Consider the following 20,051-nt stretch of genomic DNA (forward strand, 5'->3'; position numbering starts at 1 on the left):
TACAACATGGCACACAGGAAAGATCCAATATTCAAGATAGTTCCAAGGCCTACCAAAAATGTCCTAAATGCCGTCTTTGGGATCCTGTAGGAACCTTCTTTCTCCTGAGACTTTGGGGATGATTTGTGTCTGTTGGGCCCTGGGTAAGAGCCAGGGTGGAGAGCCAGGAGGCTGAGAGATGCTGATTGGGGAAGTGCAAAGGAATTGTTTTGGTATTCATTAAGTTACACTATTATATATGTATTATGGTTTTGTTGTATATTTGTATAATTTGTTCTTGTTTTACTCTTTGGCACACTAAACAAATAATGGTACTGAGGCTGAGGAATACTGAGGTCATCAGCTATACTGTCTGTCATGGGCCCCAAGCAGAAACTCTGGCGAGGCTGGGAGAATGGAGGAGGGGTTACTGACATTGGGGAGGACATTGCCAGCAATGATGAATGAAGGGACTACTGAGGATGTGTCTCCAGAAGATTCAAAGCCAGCTGTTGGAGATATTGAGGAAGGCTCAGGCAGCCTTTCCTTGTCTCAGCCAGCTGGTGAGGACCTTCTGCAGGCACCAAGGCCAAGCATAACAGTGAAAGAGATAAGTGCTGCTAAAACACTGAAACTTCTCAGGCAGAGGGAAATGAAAGCGACTCAGCAGAGTCAGCCATTTCTCCAAGGTCATGGGGACAGAGAAGAGATTGTTACAAGTATCCCAATTGCCCCCCCATCATAGCCCCCATCTTGCAGCTCATGCTAAGAGCCTGTATTAATTCATAGAGTTGAATGCCCACCCTTTTTTTGATATATCAGAAATAGCACTGCTTGTATTTGCTGTTGCTATAACTTATCTGCTGTTGCTTCCAACATCTAGTATGCCTGTTCCTCTTTGAATCCTGGTTTAGGCCTAGCATGAGGTGCTAGATCCCTGTTCTGATTTCTGGAATAAAGCTTTATGTAGAAAAACCCAGTCTCTGAGTCCTGAGTCTGCTTCTCTAGTTGGGAGCCAGGACACCGTGTGGGTATGGGAGGGAGGAAGCGAGAAAGAAATTCCATTTCAGAGATTGCTGTGGATTTATTTTTCTCTATATATTTTGGCAGCCAAAGCACCTCATTTTTCCCGCCTGGGTGATGTGGAGGTGAATGCTGGGCAGAATGCCACCTTTCAGTGTGTGGCTGCCGGCAAGGCATCTGAAGCAGAGCAGTTCCTTATGCAGGTAAGTGGTGGTTGGAGCTTACCATGATTACTCCTCATGGATTAACCTGCAGTTTTTCTGTCCTGTTAGTTCCTTCTTGAATGTTCAGCTTGGCTCTTTTAAGATGCCATTTTGTGGCTATAACCAGTGGCGACTGGCAGGGTAGAAGCCAGAGATCCCAGCAGTGGTGGAAGCCAGAGCCAATGACAGACAGAGCCAAATAATTCTAGTTGTGCTCCCATCCTCCTCCATTCTGAGTCCTACAAGAGCAACACTGAGATACAGCAGGAGAAAGCTGACAACCACTGCCACCCTCTGGGCTGGTGAATATAAGTAAGAAGGCAGGCTGAGATTGGTGGAGCAGTGCCCTGTGGACCAGCCTCCACTGGCTATCACTGCAGAAGTATAGAATGTATACAAGAATACTCAGAGGGAGTTGGAGGTGGGTTAGCATAGGCTTTCTGTCCTGATGTATTTCAATAGTAACCTTCTTCCCATAAAAGTTAAGTTGACCATCTTTCAGCTGAGATGGTCCTGAAACCCAAAGAACCTGTTTTAAGGTATGTTTTTTTTTTTTTGCATGAAAGGAAGACGTGTTTCAGTTTTACCTGGCCCAAACACTCTTTGGCTCCTTCATCTTTCGTTCATACCATTCCACAAAGAGATAAGCATTCTAGTGCTATTTGTTGCTGGAGGAATGCTGAGAGGAACAGCAAACTGTAAAATGAGGGTGAATGACACCCTCTTTTTTATTTTTTGTCTCCCACACGCATCTTAAGGTGATGTACAAAATGCAATAAAAACAACTAAGAACAGTTTAAAACAATACAGAAAGTAGCAGCAGCAGATACAAAACAATACCAAGTAGACATCCATGGATAGACCTTTTTATCCAGCTGGATGCCTGTCATACCTTGACTATCATAGGCAGTGCTTTTTTGGCAAAATAATAAAAAAATGAGATGCCAGTACTTATATCTTGATAAAAGTGCCATGGGTGTCAGCATAAAATGTCTGCTATGGGCAGCATAAAAACAGTCACCAGTACTCCATACCAGTAAATATATCACAAAAAGGAGGTGGTGGTCGTGCGTCCCCTCCTTAAGAACTCCTTGGATCCAGAAATGTTAAATAACTGTCTTCTAGTGGCAAATATCTCTTTTTGAGCAAAGTTCTCAAGATGGTAATGGCAGTCCAACTTCAGGCATGCTTGGAAAAGACTGAATGTCTGGATCTATTTCAGTCTCTGGCTTCAGGCTTCATCATGGCACTGAAGCTGGCATGGTCACCCTAGTTGATGGCATTTGTCAAGAGAGAGATGGAGGGAGTGCAACCCTGCTCATTCTTCTTGATCTCTTGGTGGCTTTTGATACCATTGACCACAGTATCCTTTTGGAGCTGCTCAGGGATGTTGGGATTGGGGGCACTGTATTTCACTGGTTCTGCTCCTGCCTCTAGAGATGTTTCCAGAAAGTAGTTATGGAAGGCTTCTGTTCAACTCCATGGGAGCATTCCTGTGGTGTCCCACAGGGCTCCATCTTGTTCCCCATACTATTCAATATCTATATGCATCAGGTGGGAGCAGTCATCAGGAGTTTTGGAGTAGAGTATCACCAATATGCAGATGACAGTCGACTCTCTCTGTCTGTTCCATCTGAATTGTGAGAGGCGCTGGAGATGCTAGACAGGTGTCTAGAGGCAGTGATGGGCTGGATGTGAGCCAACAAATTGCAACTGAATCCTGAAAAAACAAAGGTGTTACGTGTTTCAAGTTTTCGAGTCCAGAAGGTAGGAAGATGGCCTGTTCTGGATGGGGTTGCACTCCCCTGGAAGGAGCAGGTTCATAGCTTGGGGGGTACTCCTGGATCCAGAAGTGTCACTAGAGGCTCAGGTGGTCTCTGTGGCTAGGTGCCTGTTTCTAACTCCAGTTGGTTTGCCAGCTATGGCCGCTTTTGGACAGAAATGACTTGCCCACAGTACTCTGGTAACTTCCAGATTGGATTACTGATTGTGCTTTATGTGGGGTGCCCTTGAAGACGACTTGGAAACTTCATCTGGTCCAAAATGCAGTGGCCAGATTACTGACTGGGGTTCCTTTTATAACTCATATAATCCTTGTTCTACAACAGTTGAATTGGTTGCCAGTTCATTTCAAAGCCCACGGTACTCATGTTAGTGTTTAAAGCCCTAAACAACTCAGGCCCCAAATATCTTAGAGACTGTCTCCTTCCCTACAGACCCTCATGGGTGTTAAGATCAGCAAAGGGGCCTTCTTGGAATTCTACCACCCTGTGAAGTTTGGGGGTTAGTGGCCTAGGAAAGGGCTTTCTCTGTGGCAGCCTCTGCATTGTGGAATTCCCTCCCTAAGAGGTGCACCTGGCACCTTCTTTATATAGCTTTCAGCGAATGGTAAAGAAGCACCTCTTTACCCCGACCTTTGGCACTTATGTATCTTTTTAGAACCCATCCCATTCTTGTAAAGTAATGTTTTTTCACTGTTTTTAATACTGTATTTTAGAACTCTGTAATCCACCTTGGAACCTGCTGGTGAAGGGCAGGCAATACTAATACTAATACTACTAATAATCCCTGATGATAGGGCTGAGCCGAAATGATTGTGAGTGTGTTTGTGAAACATGAAACATATCTCCCTCTTGGGTTATAGTTTGGTGGAGGTTGAGAATGAAGTGAAAATATTCAACTATTCATAGTGAGGAAAGCAAGCACTGCCATCACTCTAATCTGGCTTTGTGACATTGTCCCATAGCCAAATCTGATTGGCTATGTTAAGATCAGTTGACTGGCTACATGATCCTTGTTTGGTTATCATGTAGTCACCAAGAAGAACTCTCTTTAGAAGGGAGGAAGGAAAGCAGTTGCTAAGAGTGGGGAAAAGAGAAAAATAGTGCAAAAAAAAAAAAAGAGGGGAAAGTGTTTGGTGGTGGCGGGGAATGAAGAAGACTTTGATATCTCCCTTCAAAACTCCCCTTTTCATGCTGAAAATGTTCACCCATAAAAAAGGGGTTGCATCCTAGATTAAGATGTGTTTCTCATGTGTGGCAATGCAGTGAAGTTAAGAAACCACAGCACTGAGCTCACAGCAGGAAAGCTTGAAAGGCAAATGGAGAAAAAGGAACAGTGTGTGGGAGCCAATGAGATACTAAGCCCGTAAGAAACCTAAGAGAATCCAATAACTTCTTCATGATAACATCATTAAAAATATGTATTATTTTGCTTTCTGGATGGCAGAGGCAGAATGGAGCGATTGTACCAGCAGCTTTCGTGAAACACATCAGCCACCGAAGATTCCTGGCTACCTTTCAACTGGATAAAGTTTCCAAGGGGGACCAGGACTTTTACCGCTGTGTTACCCAGTCTGGCAGGGGCTCTGGTGTCTCCAACTTTGCAGAACTGATTGTGAAAGGTATGCAGAAATGTGTGTTGGGAGGGCTGACTTTGGCTTATGTTAATGCTGGGAGAGGAGAGACCTGGAAAGCTAAGACTTTTGACTCCGAGTCAGCAGCTGATGCTGATTTTTCTAAGCCCTAAAATCATGGCCTGGTCACTGTCCGCTAATATATGCATTTTTGTAAACATTACTTGGCTGGAGAACTGCATCACATGGTTCAGATACGTGCACATTTGAAAGGATTGCTGTGTTTTGATTCTCAGATTATTTCAGAAAGTGCAAATTTGATAAAGTTGACTTTAAATGTGAACTTATTGAATTTCTCCCTCATCCCTAGTGTTAACTAACCTCTTAACAGTTAGTAGCGTTGAGCCATTTGTTGGATAGGGTGAATGACTCCAGGCTTCTGGTGAGCCAGACATCCAGAACCACAGAGATCTTGAGACTTCATTTCCATTGCTGCTTTTGAGAAGATAAGGAACATCAGGGCCCCCTCCTAAGGAGCAGGGAAGACTCCTGCTGTTTCTTACCTGTGCATTATCCCAATGCAAAATTATTGTCCCTTATCTAGTAACCTCTTGATAACCATCTGAAGTTGGTGGGATGGTCTTTTCTTCTAACCATTTCTCTCTCCTTTTGAACAGAGCCTCCTACGCCCATTGCACCCCCACAGCTGCTGAGAGCAGGCTCGACATATCTGATCATCCAGCTCAACACCAACTCCATCATTGGAGATGGTCCTATTGTAAGGAAGGAAATTGAGTATCGGATGACATCTGGCCCATGGTCAGAAATTCACGCTGTGAACATGCAGACCTACAAATTGTGGCACCTGGATCCGGACACAGAATACGAGATCAGTGTCCTCCTCACCCGGCCAGGAGATGGAGGGACTGGCAAACCTGGACCTCCCCTCATCAGCAGGACAAAGTGTGCAGGTATGAGCTTTCATTGCCATCATGGTTTTTCAGTGAGTTTTCTTGTATCAGGAAAACAAGTTGTCCAAACCTCTTCAAATGTGTCTACCGCAGAACAGAAATGGGTTGTGTATAGGGAAATATTCCCTCTTGTTAAGGGGATTACATAGGAACAACAAAGCTGCCTTATAATGAGTCAGACCACTGGTTCATCTAGTTCAGTACTGTCTATAGTGACAGGCAGTGGCTCACCAGGATTTTAGGCTAGGTGTCTTTCCCAGCAGTACTTGGAGATCCTGGGAATTGAACATGAGACCTTCGGCATGCAAAGCAGTTGCCCTATCATTATGCAATAGCCCTTCCCTCAAAACATAGCTAAGTAGGACGGTGCCTTATAGTGAATCAGACCATTGGTCCATCTAATTCAGTATTGTCTACGCTAAGAGTTTGGCAAACTGGTCTCCTAGATAAAGGGTTCTGTATTGTTTCCTCTGACTGGGAGCAGGTCTCCAGAGTTTCAGAAAGGGGACATTCCCAGCCCTAGTTGAAGATGCTAGGGGTTGAACCTGGGACTTTCCATATGCAAGGCAGATGCTCTACCACTGGGCTATGGTCCTTTCACTGCAGACAGAATGGTGACTGAAAACCCCATGCATGCTTCAATATTCTTTTTCTGTGCAACCCTGCTTTCTGCACTTCCAGTGTGGAGGTAAAATCAGCAGCGTGCAAAGCTGCCAGCTAGGCGCAGCTTAAAGAAAAAGAGGAGCAGGACTTCAGCCTTATTTTGGGTGTTTGTGGAAGAGTCCTTAGCAAAGCAAAAGGCTTGAGACAATAGCAGCTTGCACACTAATCCTAGCAATGCATAACATGAACAGCAAGCATCATCCATCAAATGGAAAGATTCCACAATCACTTTGGTGATTTGAACGGACAAGTGATCGTTGGAAAGCCCAAGGCATCTCAGCAATACTTGTGCAGTTTAATTTAATTTAATAAAGGTGGCAAATGGACCATAGTCCAGTGGTAATCTAGGTTGGATCCCTCACATCTCCAGTTAAAAGTTCCAAGTAGCAAGTGCAAGTAAAGACCTTTGCTCTGCTCTGCCACGCTACTGCCAGTCAGGGTAGACAATACTGGGTGCGATGAACAAACAGTTTGACCTGGTATAAGGCAGCTTCTTTTGTACCTAAATTGGAATTCTAAGATCTTCAACCACAGCATAGCTGCCTGAAATCAGGCTGCGCCGAAGAACTGTGACAACCCTCCTTGCCAAAGTCCACTGTGATGTCATGTTGTGGCATCGAGAGAGGTAGGGATGGTGAAAAGAAGACTGCAAGAGTGAAGAGGTCAGGGTGAGAAAGGGTGTGTGAGCAGCCCATCATTCTGATAGGTTCTTTGCTAGTTAACCAATAAAAAAATGTAGGATTTGGCCCTCTGTGTTGCAGAAAATAAGAGTGGCTGTAGCTAGCATGTTACAAGAGAAGACCCTGGCACGAGCTTGTGTTGTCATGCCTGCTTGACACATTAAGAATCAATAGCTGGGTCACTTTGAGTGTTACAAGTGTTGTGGTTCACCAGTGACTTAGGCGACAATCCAATACATGTCTATTCAGAAGTAAGCTCCATTGGGTTCAATGGGACTTACTCCCAAGTAAGTGTGTATTGGATTGCAGCCTTAGTCTAGTAGTTGACTGTAGGGTTGTTCTTTGTTCGAGGCTCAAGAAAGCTATTTAAGTACCGATACACCTGTCTGAAATGGGATGGTGTTATGAAATTCTTTAAGTCCTTGGCTGTCTCCAAGGTGGATATGTTTACTGTCACCGATGTTTGCAATTAGGCAAGTGCTAATGACTGACTGGAGACTGCAAAGGGAAAGAGAAGAAATCCATTTCAATGTAATGCCTCTTTCTGACTGAAGCCCGCTCTTGTGATCTAGATTTACGGTTGTGTTCACCAACAGGGGCCATGTTAAGCTGACAAATGATCATTGCTTCAGCAACTGAGTAAAGGAACAGTCACAGCTTGTTGGCAGCATGTTGGATTAATAAAAGGCCAGGGACGAAGTGGTTTAGCAGCCACTGACACCCATGGTCTATAATTCACTGCGAGGAGTGCCTCTGTTTAAATCTGAAAGGGGATTGGAAGATGGGTATGGCTGCCCCGAGGCCTCAAGTTGAGAGAGCAGGTGAGAGAGCTTTAGAGATAATGCAGATGTAGTTGTCATGTTCCAGGATTGGTACCTGTTGTGACCCCTGAATCTGGTCCCTTGCACTACCCTGAGGAAGGCACAGATGAAGAGGAAGTGCAGACAGCTCCATTTGGTGGTAGGACCATCAGCGTCACCCTCTTGGTTTAAGGAGACAGCACTTCCGCTTTTCTCCCATTTGTGGAGGAGGAACCTCTAATAATATTTCCATCTGTTCCACAGCACAGAAATTAGTCCCTGCAGAACTGGATAAGGGTCTTTTAAGCTGGCACAGCCAGCTCCTTAAGGAGGTGGGGCCAGGTGCAGCATAGGCCTTTGCAGGCTACATAAAGTTTCAGGTGGCTTCAGCTCTTGACTGAGACAACATCTTCCAAAACTCAGCCAACAAGGCCCAATGGGAGTTGGCTAGCGTCCTGATCTGCTTAGAGAGATCTGCCTGGACTTGAATTGATCTTTGTCCAATGTAATTTTGCCTGCCCTTTCCCTGACCTGCATGTCTGGCCTGACTTGACATGTGTATTAATTCTGCTTCCCTGTGAGCCCCAGGCCCCCGCAGAATAAGATACTCCCCAATTCTATACGGTGAGAGTTCAAAGACTTGAAGAAACTTCTCATAATAGGCTTGAATCAAAAGGCCAGCATTGGTTGCTTAAACATAGGTATTATTATATCAATGGGAAGACAAAACCTAACCAGACATTAGATACCTGGATCTTAAAGTTAGTGAACCTAGAAGACAAGGAGGAAGGAGCCTATAAAAAGCAAGGTATGGAAGAGAGGTGTAAAGAAATATGGGGACATTTTGTGCAAATATATGCAGCATAAAAAGAAGGCATTATTGAAGACCATCTGGTGTATTTCATTTGTCCTCTCTCCCACGCTTTTCATTTTTCTTTTCTCCCTTTTCTTCTCTATCACCTTTCTTTCCTTATTCAGGTTTTATTGTTTATTTAATGATCCCTCTTTTGGGGGAATAAGGTGGTATGTATGGATATTTAAAAGGCTCTTTCAACAAAAGAGCCAGGTTTATAGGGACATGTGGGGCTGGCCTTGAGGATAACTCCCTCTCTGAATACTTTAAGAAGGTAGGAAGCTGCCTTATACTCAGGGCCGGATTATCCATTAGGCTTAGTAGGCTGAAGCCTAGGGGCCCGTAGCTCTTGGGGGCCCATGCATAAGCTAAAAATTCCTAATGCATCAGCTGCTCTTTGGAAACCAGACCAGGAGAGATTCTAGTCTCCAGGAAGAAAACTGGATGAGGAAAGTTCCAAACAGAAACCTCTCCTGGAGGCTCTGTACTTCAAAGTGTCTCATCAAACAGGGCTTGAGTTTCTCCCTTATCTTGGCAATTCTTGATTAGCTCGACTTCTGAACTCTGTTGGGTGATGATAGTTCACTTGATGTGAGAGGAGCTGGCATTCTTGAGTAGCTGTTGGTGCCCATGTACTAGCAGAGGCCTACCAAAGACCAGAAACCCCTGAAATTGCTGCTGGATGGTATGAGCTGTCCTCCTTCTCCCTTACCTGCTGCCTGCATCTGTCAGGAATTGTTGGATCTGTGGGCAGCTCTTTCTCCACGTGGTGAACCTTTGAATTGCAGGTGGAGCTTCTCAGTGTGCTCAGCCCATGGCCTGACTCTGCCCACCCAGGCTGGCCATTAGATCCTCCTGGACCAGAAGGGGTTTAAAAGGGCTTTCTATCTTCAGCTGAGCCTTGCTGGAACAACTAGTTCTTCCTGATCTCTGGTGTGTTCATATCTCGTTGCATACTATTCAATCCTGACCTCTTCTTTCTCTGCCTCCTGATTTTCTCTGTGGTTCTGACTTACTCTTCAGTCCTGATTCCTAGCTTGTCCCATGGCTGCTGGGTCATCTCACATAGGGGCCCACAACCCAGCCCCGACATCATCTTCTCCCTCTGGCCCAGTCCAATGGCACCTCTTCTTTGCCATACAGACAGTCTCTAGGAGGAGGACTGTAGCTCAGTGGTAGAGCATCTGATTTGCATGCAGAAGGCCCCAGGTTCAATCTCCAGTGTGTTTCCCTGTTTGAATGCTCCCTGTTTGAAACCCTGTTTGAAACCCTGGAGATTTCCTGCCAGTCAATGCCAACAATACCGGGCAAGGTGGCCTAGTGGTCTTGACTCAGAATAAGGCCATTTCCTATGTTCCTAGCTGTTTCCCTCTCTCTCCCTGAGTTCTCATCAGTACAGAAAAAAAACAGGCTGCATTTGCAAGGCAGGAACAGCACAAGCCGACTGACCTTCTCTGCCTCTCTTCAAATGCTACACTAGTCTTCCGCCTTAGGTGACAAACCTGTCCGTGACAAAGACGGGAAATGGAACTAATTTCCACCATTGAAAAAGGAAAAAGAAAAGAAACCATCAAGCTCTTCTAACCTAGCCGCTGAATATGTAACTTGCGGCTGCCCGTGTCTCCACAGCTGTAGGAAGTGTGCGCTCTGGTGGTTAATAATAGTGTCTCTTGAGTTGATTATGACAGGCTTGCTCTCTTGTCTCCCTGGGCTGTGCATTATGATTGCTTTTAAGTGAAAAGTGTCCTCGGTAGAGGAGGCCATTTCAGTGGGAGATCGGGGAAACTGCTGCACACGATGGCACAAATTGGAAAGGGGGTCCAGAACATTAATTGCCACAAACCGTGCCGGATTAAGCGCATGGCTCTGTTTCCGGCTGGCTTTCTTTTTCTTTTTTCGGCAATAGTCTCCTGCAGCTCTGCTGTATTGTTCCTCATCCTTTTCAGGCAGGCTGCTGGCTCAGTTGATGCAAATCCTGTCTGTCTCTAGAGATGACTCAGAGCACCGCTAACTGGATCGCCACAGTGGAGGCATGACCTGAACCGTTCCAGGTGACTTGGCTGGGAATTCCCATGCGGCTCTTGGTAGCAATGTAGGCTTCATTAGCAAGTGCTCTTTGCTCTTGACCTCTCTGCCTCCTTGGTCCAAATTCAGATCCAGGCCACTGTCTTCCCTCTCCAGCAGGCTCAATGCTCCTTAGTTAGCAAACATGACCCAGACCCCTAGCTAAGGCTTTCTGGTGAAGCTTGTGCACTGATAGCAGGGAAAGGGTCGTAGCTCGGTGGTAGAGCATCTGCTTTGATTGCAGAATGTCCCAGGTTCAATCCTTGCCATCTCCAGGTAGGGATGGGAATGTCTGAAACCCTGGAGATCTGCTGACAGTCAGTGTAGACAGTACTGAGCTAGATGGACCGGTGGTCTGACTCAGTATAACACAGGTTGCTATGGTTCCTAATGCAGCCTTCCCTAACTTGGTGCCCCCCAGATGTTTGGGACTGCAACTCCCAACACCCTCATCAGCATGCCTAATGGTCAGGGAAGATGGGAGTTGGGAGTCCACTATATCTGGAATAGTTTCCTCCAGGGAGGATGGCTTGGAAGATAACAGTTCAACATGAGCTTTCTTGAGCTCTGAGCTCTTGATGTCCTGCTGCTCAAGAGAGTTGGATTTCAGGGGGGATACCTCAGCCCCTGGTGCTGCCGCTACTGCCACACCCACCTTCAGTAGTTGTCCTGAAGGCCAAGATGCAATGCTTGACAGAGTCCAAGGCAATGGCTTGGTTCCAAGAAGCAGCCCAGCCCTCCTAAGGCCAGATTATGGGTTATATCCAACTATGTTCTATTCACCCATTGAAATGAATGGACCTAAGTTAGTCATGTCCATTAATTCCAGTTGGGATTTTCCAAGTAGGACTAGGATTGGGTAAGGCCCACAGGTTTGAAAGGGGGGAATAGTTGAATCTCCTCTTCGTTTACCATTCCTTTTTAATGGCCCTGAACCCTACAGATAGCCTTCTGGTTGCTCCTCCAGCTGCGCTAGCACCAGGCTTCCACTGGAGTGTCCCACTGCTAGATGAGGCCTCATCGGAGGAGGACCTGGCAATACAGAGGAACAGGGAGGGTCAGGAAGCAGCAAGGCTGAACCAGGACCATTAGGTATGGTATCTCAGCTTATGGCATCCTAGCTGCCTCCTACAGAGAGCCTGGGCTCTCAGTGGCAGAAACTGATCCATCTCCAAGCCCAAGAGTGTGCTGGCACATGAAGGTGCAGGACCAGACAGCGTCCAGGCACCTGAGTGCGTGTCTGAAAGTCAGTATCTTCTTGAGAGTAACTGCTTTCTCACAGCTAGACCCAACTCCATAGATAGCACTGATGACCAACAGCTGAGCCTAGCCTTAGCAGGTTGCTGGATAAAAACCTCTAGTCCCTTCAGACAGCTGCAGGAAGAGGTTTCATATTCTAGCTTCTTGAGTGGGTGTGTTTCCTTGCTGCAAGCTTGACTTCCCTGTGTATATGACTTCAGCCTGTCCTTGGACTTTACTTCTCTTGTTGACACCCTTCCCCTAACCTGGCCTTGACTGTGACCTGACCTCCCTCTCTGGATCACTCTGTAAGTGGACTCTGACTCTTGGCATTCTTATTCCCTGAAGCAGGACATGCAAGCGTCTGGATGTTTTGTCAGTTCTGTGCAAGTGGGGGAAAGAATGCAACTACTGTTGCATTGCATCCCTTCCCTTGATGAAGCTGCCAGATGAATGGCACTTACTGTGTGGATGCCAAACGCATAACTGGCTGTGAGAGGGCTCTAAGCTACCAAGACACAATTTTCTTTATGTTGGCATCTTTGCCTCATTCTGCCTTGGTGGATTTTACACGCTGGCAAGGGCAGTGTTGGTTTGGGGGCTCCTACTGTGCTAAGTTTTATTTCTTGGTTTTAGCTTTTATGGATTTTTGTTCCTGTAATTCTGCCTGTTTATGCTGCTTCTGTGTCATAGCTTTTATTGCTTCTTCAGTGAAAATGCATACCCCATCCTGTGCTGTGAGGTTGGCCAGTAAAGCCCCAGCTGAAGGTAACACATTTTGTGGATGTAGGATTAGTATTCAGTAGGACCAAGGCCTTCTCAGTTGGCACCCTGTTCTCTGGAATGCCCTCCCCTGGAGCTTTGCTTTGTTCTGATGTGCATCCCTCTTTTTGTCCTAGACAGGGAAAAACATTTTTTTTTGTGGTTCATTTGAAAATAAGCCTCTGCATAGGTACTGAGGCTTTATTGAACTCTTTTGAGATTTGGTTGGTTTCCTTACTTTTTAATGGGGCTGTATTTTGTTCTGAATGTTTTGAACCACTTGATAAATCAGGCAATTAAAACATGATATAAACACATGATAGAGTGCCTTTCTCCCCGTTTGAAGTATATCTGGGGGTCACCTGGAGTTAGGCAGGTGGGGGGAACTTTTGTTGCTGAACTACAATTCCCATCTTCCCTGGCCATTGGCCATGCTAGCTGGGGCTGATGGGAGTTGTCGTTCAGTAATATCTAGAGAGCCTAAGGTTCCCCACATCTGGAGTAGGGCCTTCTCTGTGGTGGCACAATAGCTTTGGAGCTTCCTTTCAGGAGAGATTCATTCTGCTCATTTTCTGTTAACATCTCTGGGGTATGCTATCTGTTTGAATAGAGTTTTTGGAAACCTTGAGCATGGAAGAGAGTTTTTCTCTCCCTCTGGCTTTGATATTGGTCTTTTTGTGCTGCTGATTTTTTTTTTATACCGCTGCTTGTTTTACTCTTCTGGTTCATATGTTTTTGATAGCTCAGTTTGGTTTTTAGTGGTGCTAGCTGCCTTAGGGGGTCTTTGGCACAAAAGGCTAAGATATAAACATTTTGATTTATTTATTTTTTAAAATATCAAATTTAATTAATAAAACATCCCCAAGAAAATTATGTATTTAAATAAATAAATGGCTTATTTATTTATTTATTACATTTATACCCTGCCTTTCTTTTCATGTTTGAAACCCAAGGTGGCTTACGTATGGTTTCCAGGCGGTCTCCCATCCGGGCACTGACCACACCTGACCCTGCTTAACTTCAGCAGCTGCCGGCCTTGGTTCCTTCAGAACATAGCCTGGGACCTGTAGCCCATTAAGCTACTTTGGGGATTCATTGAATCAAAAGACAGGGTAGAAAACACTTTAACAAATAAATGAATAAAGAGAAGGGGTGGGGGAAATTCTCTGGTGCGGCCAGTAAAAACTGGAGTAGCTGTATCAGGATCCAGGAAGATGCCTTGTACCAAATCTACACTGACTGACTACAGCTCTCCAGGGTTTCAGACAGGAGACACTTCCAACACTACTTGGACATACCTGGGGATTAAACCAGGGATCTTTTGCATGGAAAGGAGATGCTCTATCACTGAGATACCCACCCACCCCCCAAAAATAGGAACATAGGAAATTACCTTGTTCCAAATCAGACCATTGGTCCACCTAGCTCAGTACTGTTTACACTGACTGATAGCAAACCTCTAAGGTTTCAGACATTCCCAGATCTACCTGGAGATGGCTGAGAAATGAATCAGGGACCTGTTGCTTGCAAAGCAGATGTTCTACCACTGATCCGCATTAAGGATCTAGGCACACACCTGCCTTTTTCCAGATTCTTGTCTGATCCGTTGTCTGTGCTCATTGATACCCCTTCCTTTTATTGACTCTCCCCCCCACACACACTTTCTCCATCTCCCCTTTGCTCTTGTTGTCTGACTCATTTTTTCCTGGGCAGTTTCCTGCCATGTGTTCACTGATCCTGACATAGTTCAGTGAGTCCCTGTACCTGTCTCTCTCATACACAGTCTCTATCTTCAGTGGGAGTGCATGTTTCCATTTACTCAGCAAAGGAAGAGGATGCTGCTGTGGGATTGTTCTCTGCACTTCCCACATGAAGACTGCTGAGCTGTCCCTGAGAGGCACACAGAAATGGAATTCCTCTGCAGAGTTTGCCTGGTTTTGCCTCCTCACCTCTGCAGGAGCATCTTTTTTCTCTGTGGGCAGCAGGAGGGCACCCAGAGAAATGCTGAGGACATAAAGGCATAAGGGTGGACGCTGGAAGCAGAGTCAGCTTGCCCTGTTGCTATCACTTTGCTCTTCTTCTCTTGGGGCACTGTGTGAATGCGAGAGAGGAGAGGGGGCTTGCTGTGCTTCCTATCTGAACTGCATGACCTTGTGGAGAACAGATGACATCACTTGGCATGGCATGTTGCCTTGCAGCACTGGTGCTGTATGAAGGGAGCTTAGCTTGTGCCACTGTGACAGCATCCAGTGTCCCAAGGTCACCCTGATTGGTATTTTGGAGGTCAAGGACATTGCCTCTTTATTTTTATTTTCTTGAGCTGGAAGGGGGTGGTCTGAGGTGGCTAAGATTGCTTTTTCTTCTCTTTCTGTCTGCAAAGTCACAGGGAGGTAGGGGTGTTGTGTTCCACCACTTCCCTCTCAGGACCATCCTGGGACCAGTGGAGTTCTCCTTGGAGAAGGAGGATCCCACCACCAAGATTATGGCAGTGGACTCTGACACACACACACATCCCTCCAAGATCTGCACTCTGGAAGATGTCCCACCTGGAGAGTTTGCAGTGTTACAGGACTGAATGTATTCTGGAGTTTCTTATACCTACCAGGTGTTGATGCTACACACTTACTCTTGGGAGGTGCAGTAGATTATAGCTCAGGGAAAGTGGTCATAGCTCAATGGAACAGCAGTGCTATCTGTGTAGAAGGCCCCTGGTTCAGTCCTAAAAAGAGGAGCAGGTCAGTAGATGACCGGAAAGACTGAGGCCTTGGAGAACTGCTGACAATCATGAGTAGATAGTAGTGGGTTAGATAAGCAAATCGTTGGACCATATTTGAAGTATCTTCCTGTGTCCCACTGGCAAGGAGTCTGATCCCAGGCCCATATCAGAAGGTGCAATACATGTTTGCCAGGACAGTGACTTCCTTCTGTGAGCCCTCCCTGGGAAGAGAAATCATGAATTGAAGGGAGAATGTATGGGACAGCAACAATCTCCCACTGGTGCTCTAGGAAGAGATGGGGCAGAAAGGACACACATAAAACCTTTCACTTGCAGCCAGGCTGTTGCTGATGCAATGCCTCATTCTACCCAGCACCTAGTTGGACATGCTAGTTCTAGATCCTTGTTTGGACAGCTCCCATGCTGTTTAAATAATGTTAACATTGGCCTGCTCCTTGCCCTGCTGGACAGCTCCCCAGCCTTACAAATACAATGGGGAATCCAAGCCATACCAGAGTATAGCTCATATATCTCCAATTACCAGCCTCTGTGTGTTTCAATGAAGTAGCACAGCTGCTGGACGAAGCATCAGATGTTGAGGAGTAGTGCATGACATAAGAACCAAACTCCCTGCCCTCAGATCTTCCATCATATGATTCACTAACCCTCATGCTCTTTCTTGTGGGATTCCTGGAAGCATCTGGCTGGGAATCAGAATGGACTGGATTGGGGAAATGATCCAAATTCTTTGGAAGAACGCGAATAATTTCTGAGTTAATTCAAGGAGAGCTAGGGGACAGCTTGGCTGCTTCTGTAGCTAGTCATTAGTGACTGCCAATGCTCAGGAGCTGAGCATATTCAGAAAAAAATGCAGTGCAACTTCTGCAGTATTCATAATCATAATCCTCCCTTTGTCTCCTCCAGTGGGGAGCAGCATCCCCCACAACTTTCCATACAGGCAGAAAATCCTTCTGTATGAAAATAGCACATCTATCTGTGCCAGCCTTTTTCTGATGTGCATGCTTTCCTGTTTTTACAGGAGGCAGGCCTGGAGCACAGGGAGATTCCCCCTATACCGTAGCATGTTGCTGGCAGTGATTGACATAGATTGAGCTGCTGTATCTGGGTGTATTACAGCGGCGTTAGCAACTTACAAGCCCAGGCAACTCTTGTAGTGGCACTAATTGTATGGATATATTCAGCAATATTAATGCTTTCAGACATCCTTGTTAGATGGTCTTTGACTGAAGCACTCATGAGTCTGCTTACATTGGCCCAGGGGTGCCAGCTTGTCTGTGGGCACTGATCATTTAAATAACACTGAAATTAAAAAGGAGATTGAAGCTTAAAGCCTGGCCCTTTCCCAGTTCTGGCTTATGCTGCTTCTGAAAGATCCATCGGAGTGGATTGAATCTAAAGTCCATGAGTTGAGGATGGGGGGGCAGGGATTCTTGTACTATGTCAGATGTCGCCCAGCAATTCCTCTTAGTCTGTGTCATACTGTATTGATTTCCTCCCATCAGATTAGTTTAAGGCTGTAATCTCTTCCCACTGAAGCTCCTTTGGGTCACAAGATCCAGATGGAGGGCACTCAGTAGCTGGAGTGCTCCTCCATTGGGCCTAACGTAAGAAAAGCCCGTCTAGTCCATCATCCTGTTATCTCCCAGTGACCAGCCTAAGAGAAGCCAGCAAGCAGGACCGGAGGGCCTCTCCATCTGTGTTCTCTAGCAACTTGTGTTCATTTTAAATGCCGCTGGCTACTTTGGAAAGCCATTGTTTGGAAATCAGGATGAAGATTCAAGAAAATCCATAAAATTAAATTTAAACGACCAAAAAAGGATGACCCCTTTGAAGCTGAGAAAGTTCAGATACACCACCCAGACTATCTGGAATGGCAGGGATCTGGAACCTTAAGCTGAACAACAGATGGGGTGTCAGATTGTTATGGGGTTGCTTGGGATGCTAGAATGCAAATAAAAAGTTTTGCTGTTGCACCTAGGTCAGCATTTTAGCTGAGCCAATGGGGGCAGAACCGTGAAACAAAGCCTTCAAGTTCCCAAAGACATTTTAATGCCTGATGTAAAGGAAATGAAGGCTGGTCCATTAGGGCAAAAGGGGCACTGTCCTACCAACTTCAGTCTGGCCTCTGCTTATCATTGGTTCTAGTGTTGGTCTCCCTGTCTTCCACCCTACCAGACCCAATGGGTACCAGCCACCACTGAATAAGGACATCATCACCACCACCTCTTCCTATCCATGTGCAGAAGCTGGTTGGAGTAGCAACTGAATCCAGCTTAAACACCGCCTCTGTCCTCCACTGCAACTGAGGGCAACAGACTAGTTCAGGGGGGCACAGAGCAGGCTGTGTGGGATGCACAGCTCTCTTGTCCAACACCTCACCATTGCTCTGCACTTTCCAGCAATTGCCTCACTTTGCCCAATGGTAGAGCTGGCCTTGACTACAACCAATCCTGATGCCAGTGTAGCACATCTCCCCTGGACTGTGTGAATGGAACCCTTGGCAGTTCTTTCCTCTGGTTCGCTTAGTTGTCTTACCACAATGATCTCCTCATTAATTAATAAAATGCTTCCATTTCTTTTCAGACATTCCCATGTTTGTTTTCCCTCCTTCCATTGTAGTGAAAGTACAAGTTAATTTTTTAATATCCTACTAATTTTCCCTGTAATTCTCTCTCTGGTGTGTGTTCAGTGTGTGTGTAGGTTAACTCCAACCTAGCCGTTATGATCAGGATAAATTACAATCTGAGCATGCAGCTGCAGTAATCTAAATCAGCTATCCCCAACCTGGTGCCCTCTAGATGTTTTGGACTACAAGTCCCATCAGCCCTAAGCAGTCCAAAATATGAGGGCACTCAGCTGGGGAAGGCTAATCTTAAAAATAAAAATCCATGCAACAACTATGTAGTGAGCAATTTATTTATTTATTATTTGATTTATATCCCACCCTTCCTCCCAGCAGGAGCCCAGGGTGGCAAACAAAAGTAAAAACACTTTAAAACATCATAAAAACAGACTTTAAAATACATTGAAACAAAACGTTAAAATATTTTTTTAAAAAAAGCTTTAAAAAATCTTTAAAACAGGGTTAAAAACATTGGGTTTTATTAAAAAGCAATTCCAACACAAACCCAGACTGGGATAGGTCAACTTAAAAGGCTTGTTGAAAGAGGAAAGTCTTCAAAAGGCTCCGAAAAGATAACAGAGATGGTGCCTGCCTAATATTTAAGGGGAGGGAATTCCGCAGGGTAGGTGCTGTCACACTAAAGGTCCGTTTCCTATATTGTGCAGAACGAACCTCCTGATAATATGGTATCTGCAGGAGGCCCTCACCTGCAGAGAGCAGTGGTTGACTGGGTATATAAGGGATAAGATAGTCTTTCAGGCATCCTGGTCCCAAGCCGTATAGGACTTTGTACACCAAAACTAGTACCTTGAACTTGGCCAGGTAGTAAATGGGCAGCCAGTGCAATTCTTTCAGCAGCAGGGTGACATGTTGGCAATACCCTGACCCAGGGAGCATACTCGCCGCCACATTTTGCACTAGCTGCAGCTTCTGGACCAACCTCAAGGGCAGCCCCACATAGAGCGCATTACAGTAATTCAGCCTGGAGTTTACTAGTGCGTGGACAACAGTGGTCAGGCTATCCCAGTCCAGAAATTGCCGCAGCTGTCTTACCAGCCAAAGCTGGTAAAAGGCACTCCTAGCCACTGAGGTCACCTGGGCCTCTAGCAACAAAGATGGATCCAGGAGCACCCCCAGACTACGGGCCTGCTATTTCAGAGGGAGTACAATCCCATCCAAAGCAGGCAACTGACCAATTATCTGAACTTGGGAATTACCAACCCGCAGTGCCTCCATCTTGCTAGGATTCAGACTCAGTTTATTAGCCCTCATCCAGCCCACCACCGAGTCCAGGCAGCAGTCCAGGGCTGGCATGGCCTCTCTTGATTCAGATGTTACAGAGAAATAGAGCTGGGTATCATCAGCATACTGCTGACACCTTGCCCCCAATCTCCTGATGACCACTCCCAAGGGCTTCATATAGATGTTAAACAGCATGGAGGACAAGATGGTACCCTGCGGCACCCCACAGCACAACTGCCAGGGGGCAGAAAGACAATCACCCAATGGTGTTCTCTTAAAACGTCCTTGAAGATAGATTGGAACCACTCTAAAACAGTGCCTCCAATACCCATCTCACCAAGACGGTCCAGAAGGATACCATGGTCAATGGTATCAAAAGCCACTGAGAGATCATGTAAGAGTAACAAGGTTGCACTCCCTCTGTCCTTCTCCCAATAAAGGTCATCCATCAGGGCGACCAAGGCCGATTCAGTCCCATAACCAGGCCTGAACCCTTGGAATGCGTCAAGATAATCTGTTTCATTCAAGAGTACTTGCAATTGCTGTGCCACAACTCTCTCAATCACCTTCCCTAATATATAATTTATAATTATGTCATTACAAAAGGTAATATGAAAAAAGGCTTTCATTGCCAATTCACTCTCAGACCATGCCACTGAAGCCTGTTCTTCAGGTTGCCAGGAACTGTTCTCTTCAGCCATGGCTGGGTAAGCAATAATGTTTTTACTTCCTCCTGAAAGTCAATTTTGATGGAGACAGATAAACTTCACTGGGGAGGGCTTAATCTTAAAAATAAAAATCCATGCAACAGCTATGAAGTGAGCAATTTATAATTATGTCTTTATAAAAGGTAATAT

General features: G+C 45.7%; 1 protein-coding gene across 6 annotated transcripts in view; it reads left to right on the plus strand.

Annotated features, from left to right (window-relative positions):
- The window catches only part of PTPRU (protein tyrosine phosphatase receptor type U), a 580,511-nt gene that overhangs the window by 288,286 nt on the left and 272,174 nt on the right, over positions 1 to 20,051 (plus strand). For all 6 annotated transcript variants that reach the window (XR_009759096.1, XM_061596132.1, XM_061596131.1 and 3 more), the window contains 3 exons: positions 1,090 to 1,205; positions 4,434 to 4,608; positions 5,238 to 5,531. Coding sequence is in view for 5 of the 6 variants with exons in the window: in XM_061596132.1 (XP_061452116.1) it covers positions 1,090 to 1,205; positions 4,434 to 4,608; positions 5,238 to 5,531 (585 nt within the window). In the remaining variant the exon portion in view is untranslated. The remainder of the gene's footprint in view (positions 1 to 1,089; positions 1,206 to 4,433; positions 4,609 to 5,237; positions 5,532 to 20,051) is intronic.

The sequence above is a fragment of the Rhineura floridana genome, chromosome 15 (genome assembly GCF_030035675.1).
Source record: "Rhineura floridana isolate rRhiFlo1 chromosome 15, rRhiFlo1.hap2, whole genome shotgun sequence".
Taxonomy (NCBI): domain Eukaryota; kingdom Metazoa; phylum Chordata; class Lepidosauria; order Squamata; family Rhineuridae; genus Rhineura; species Rhineura floridana.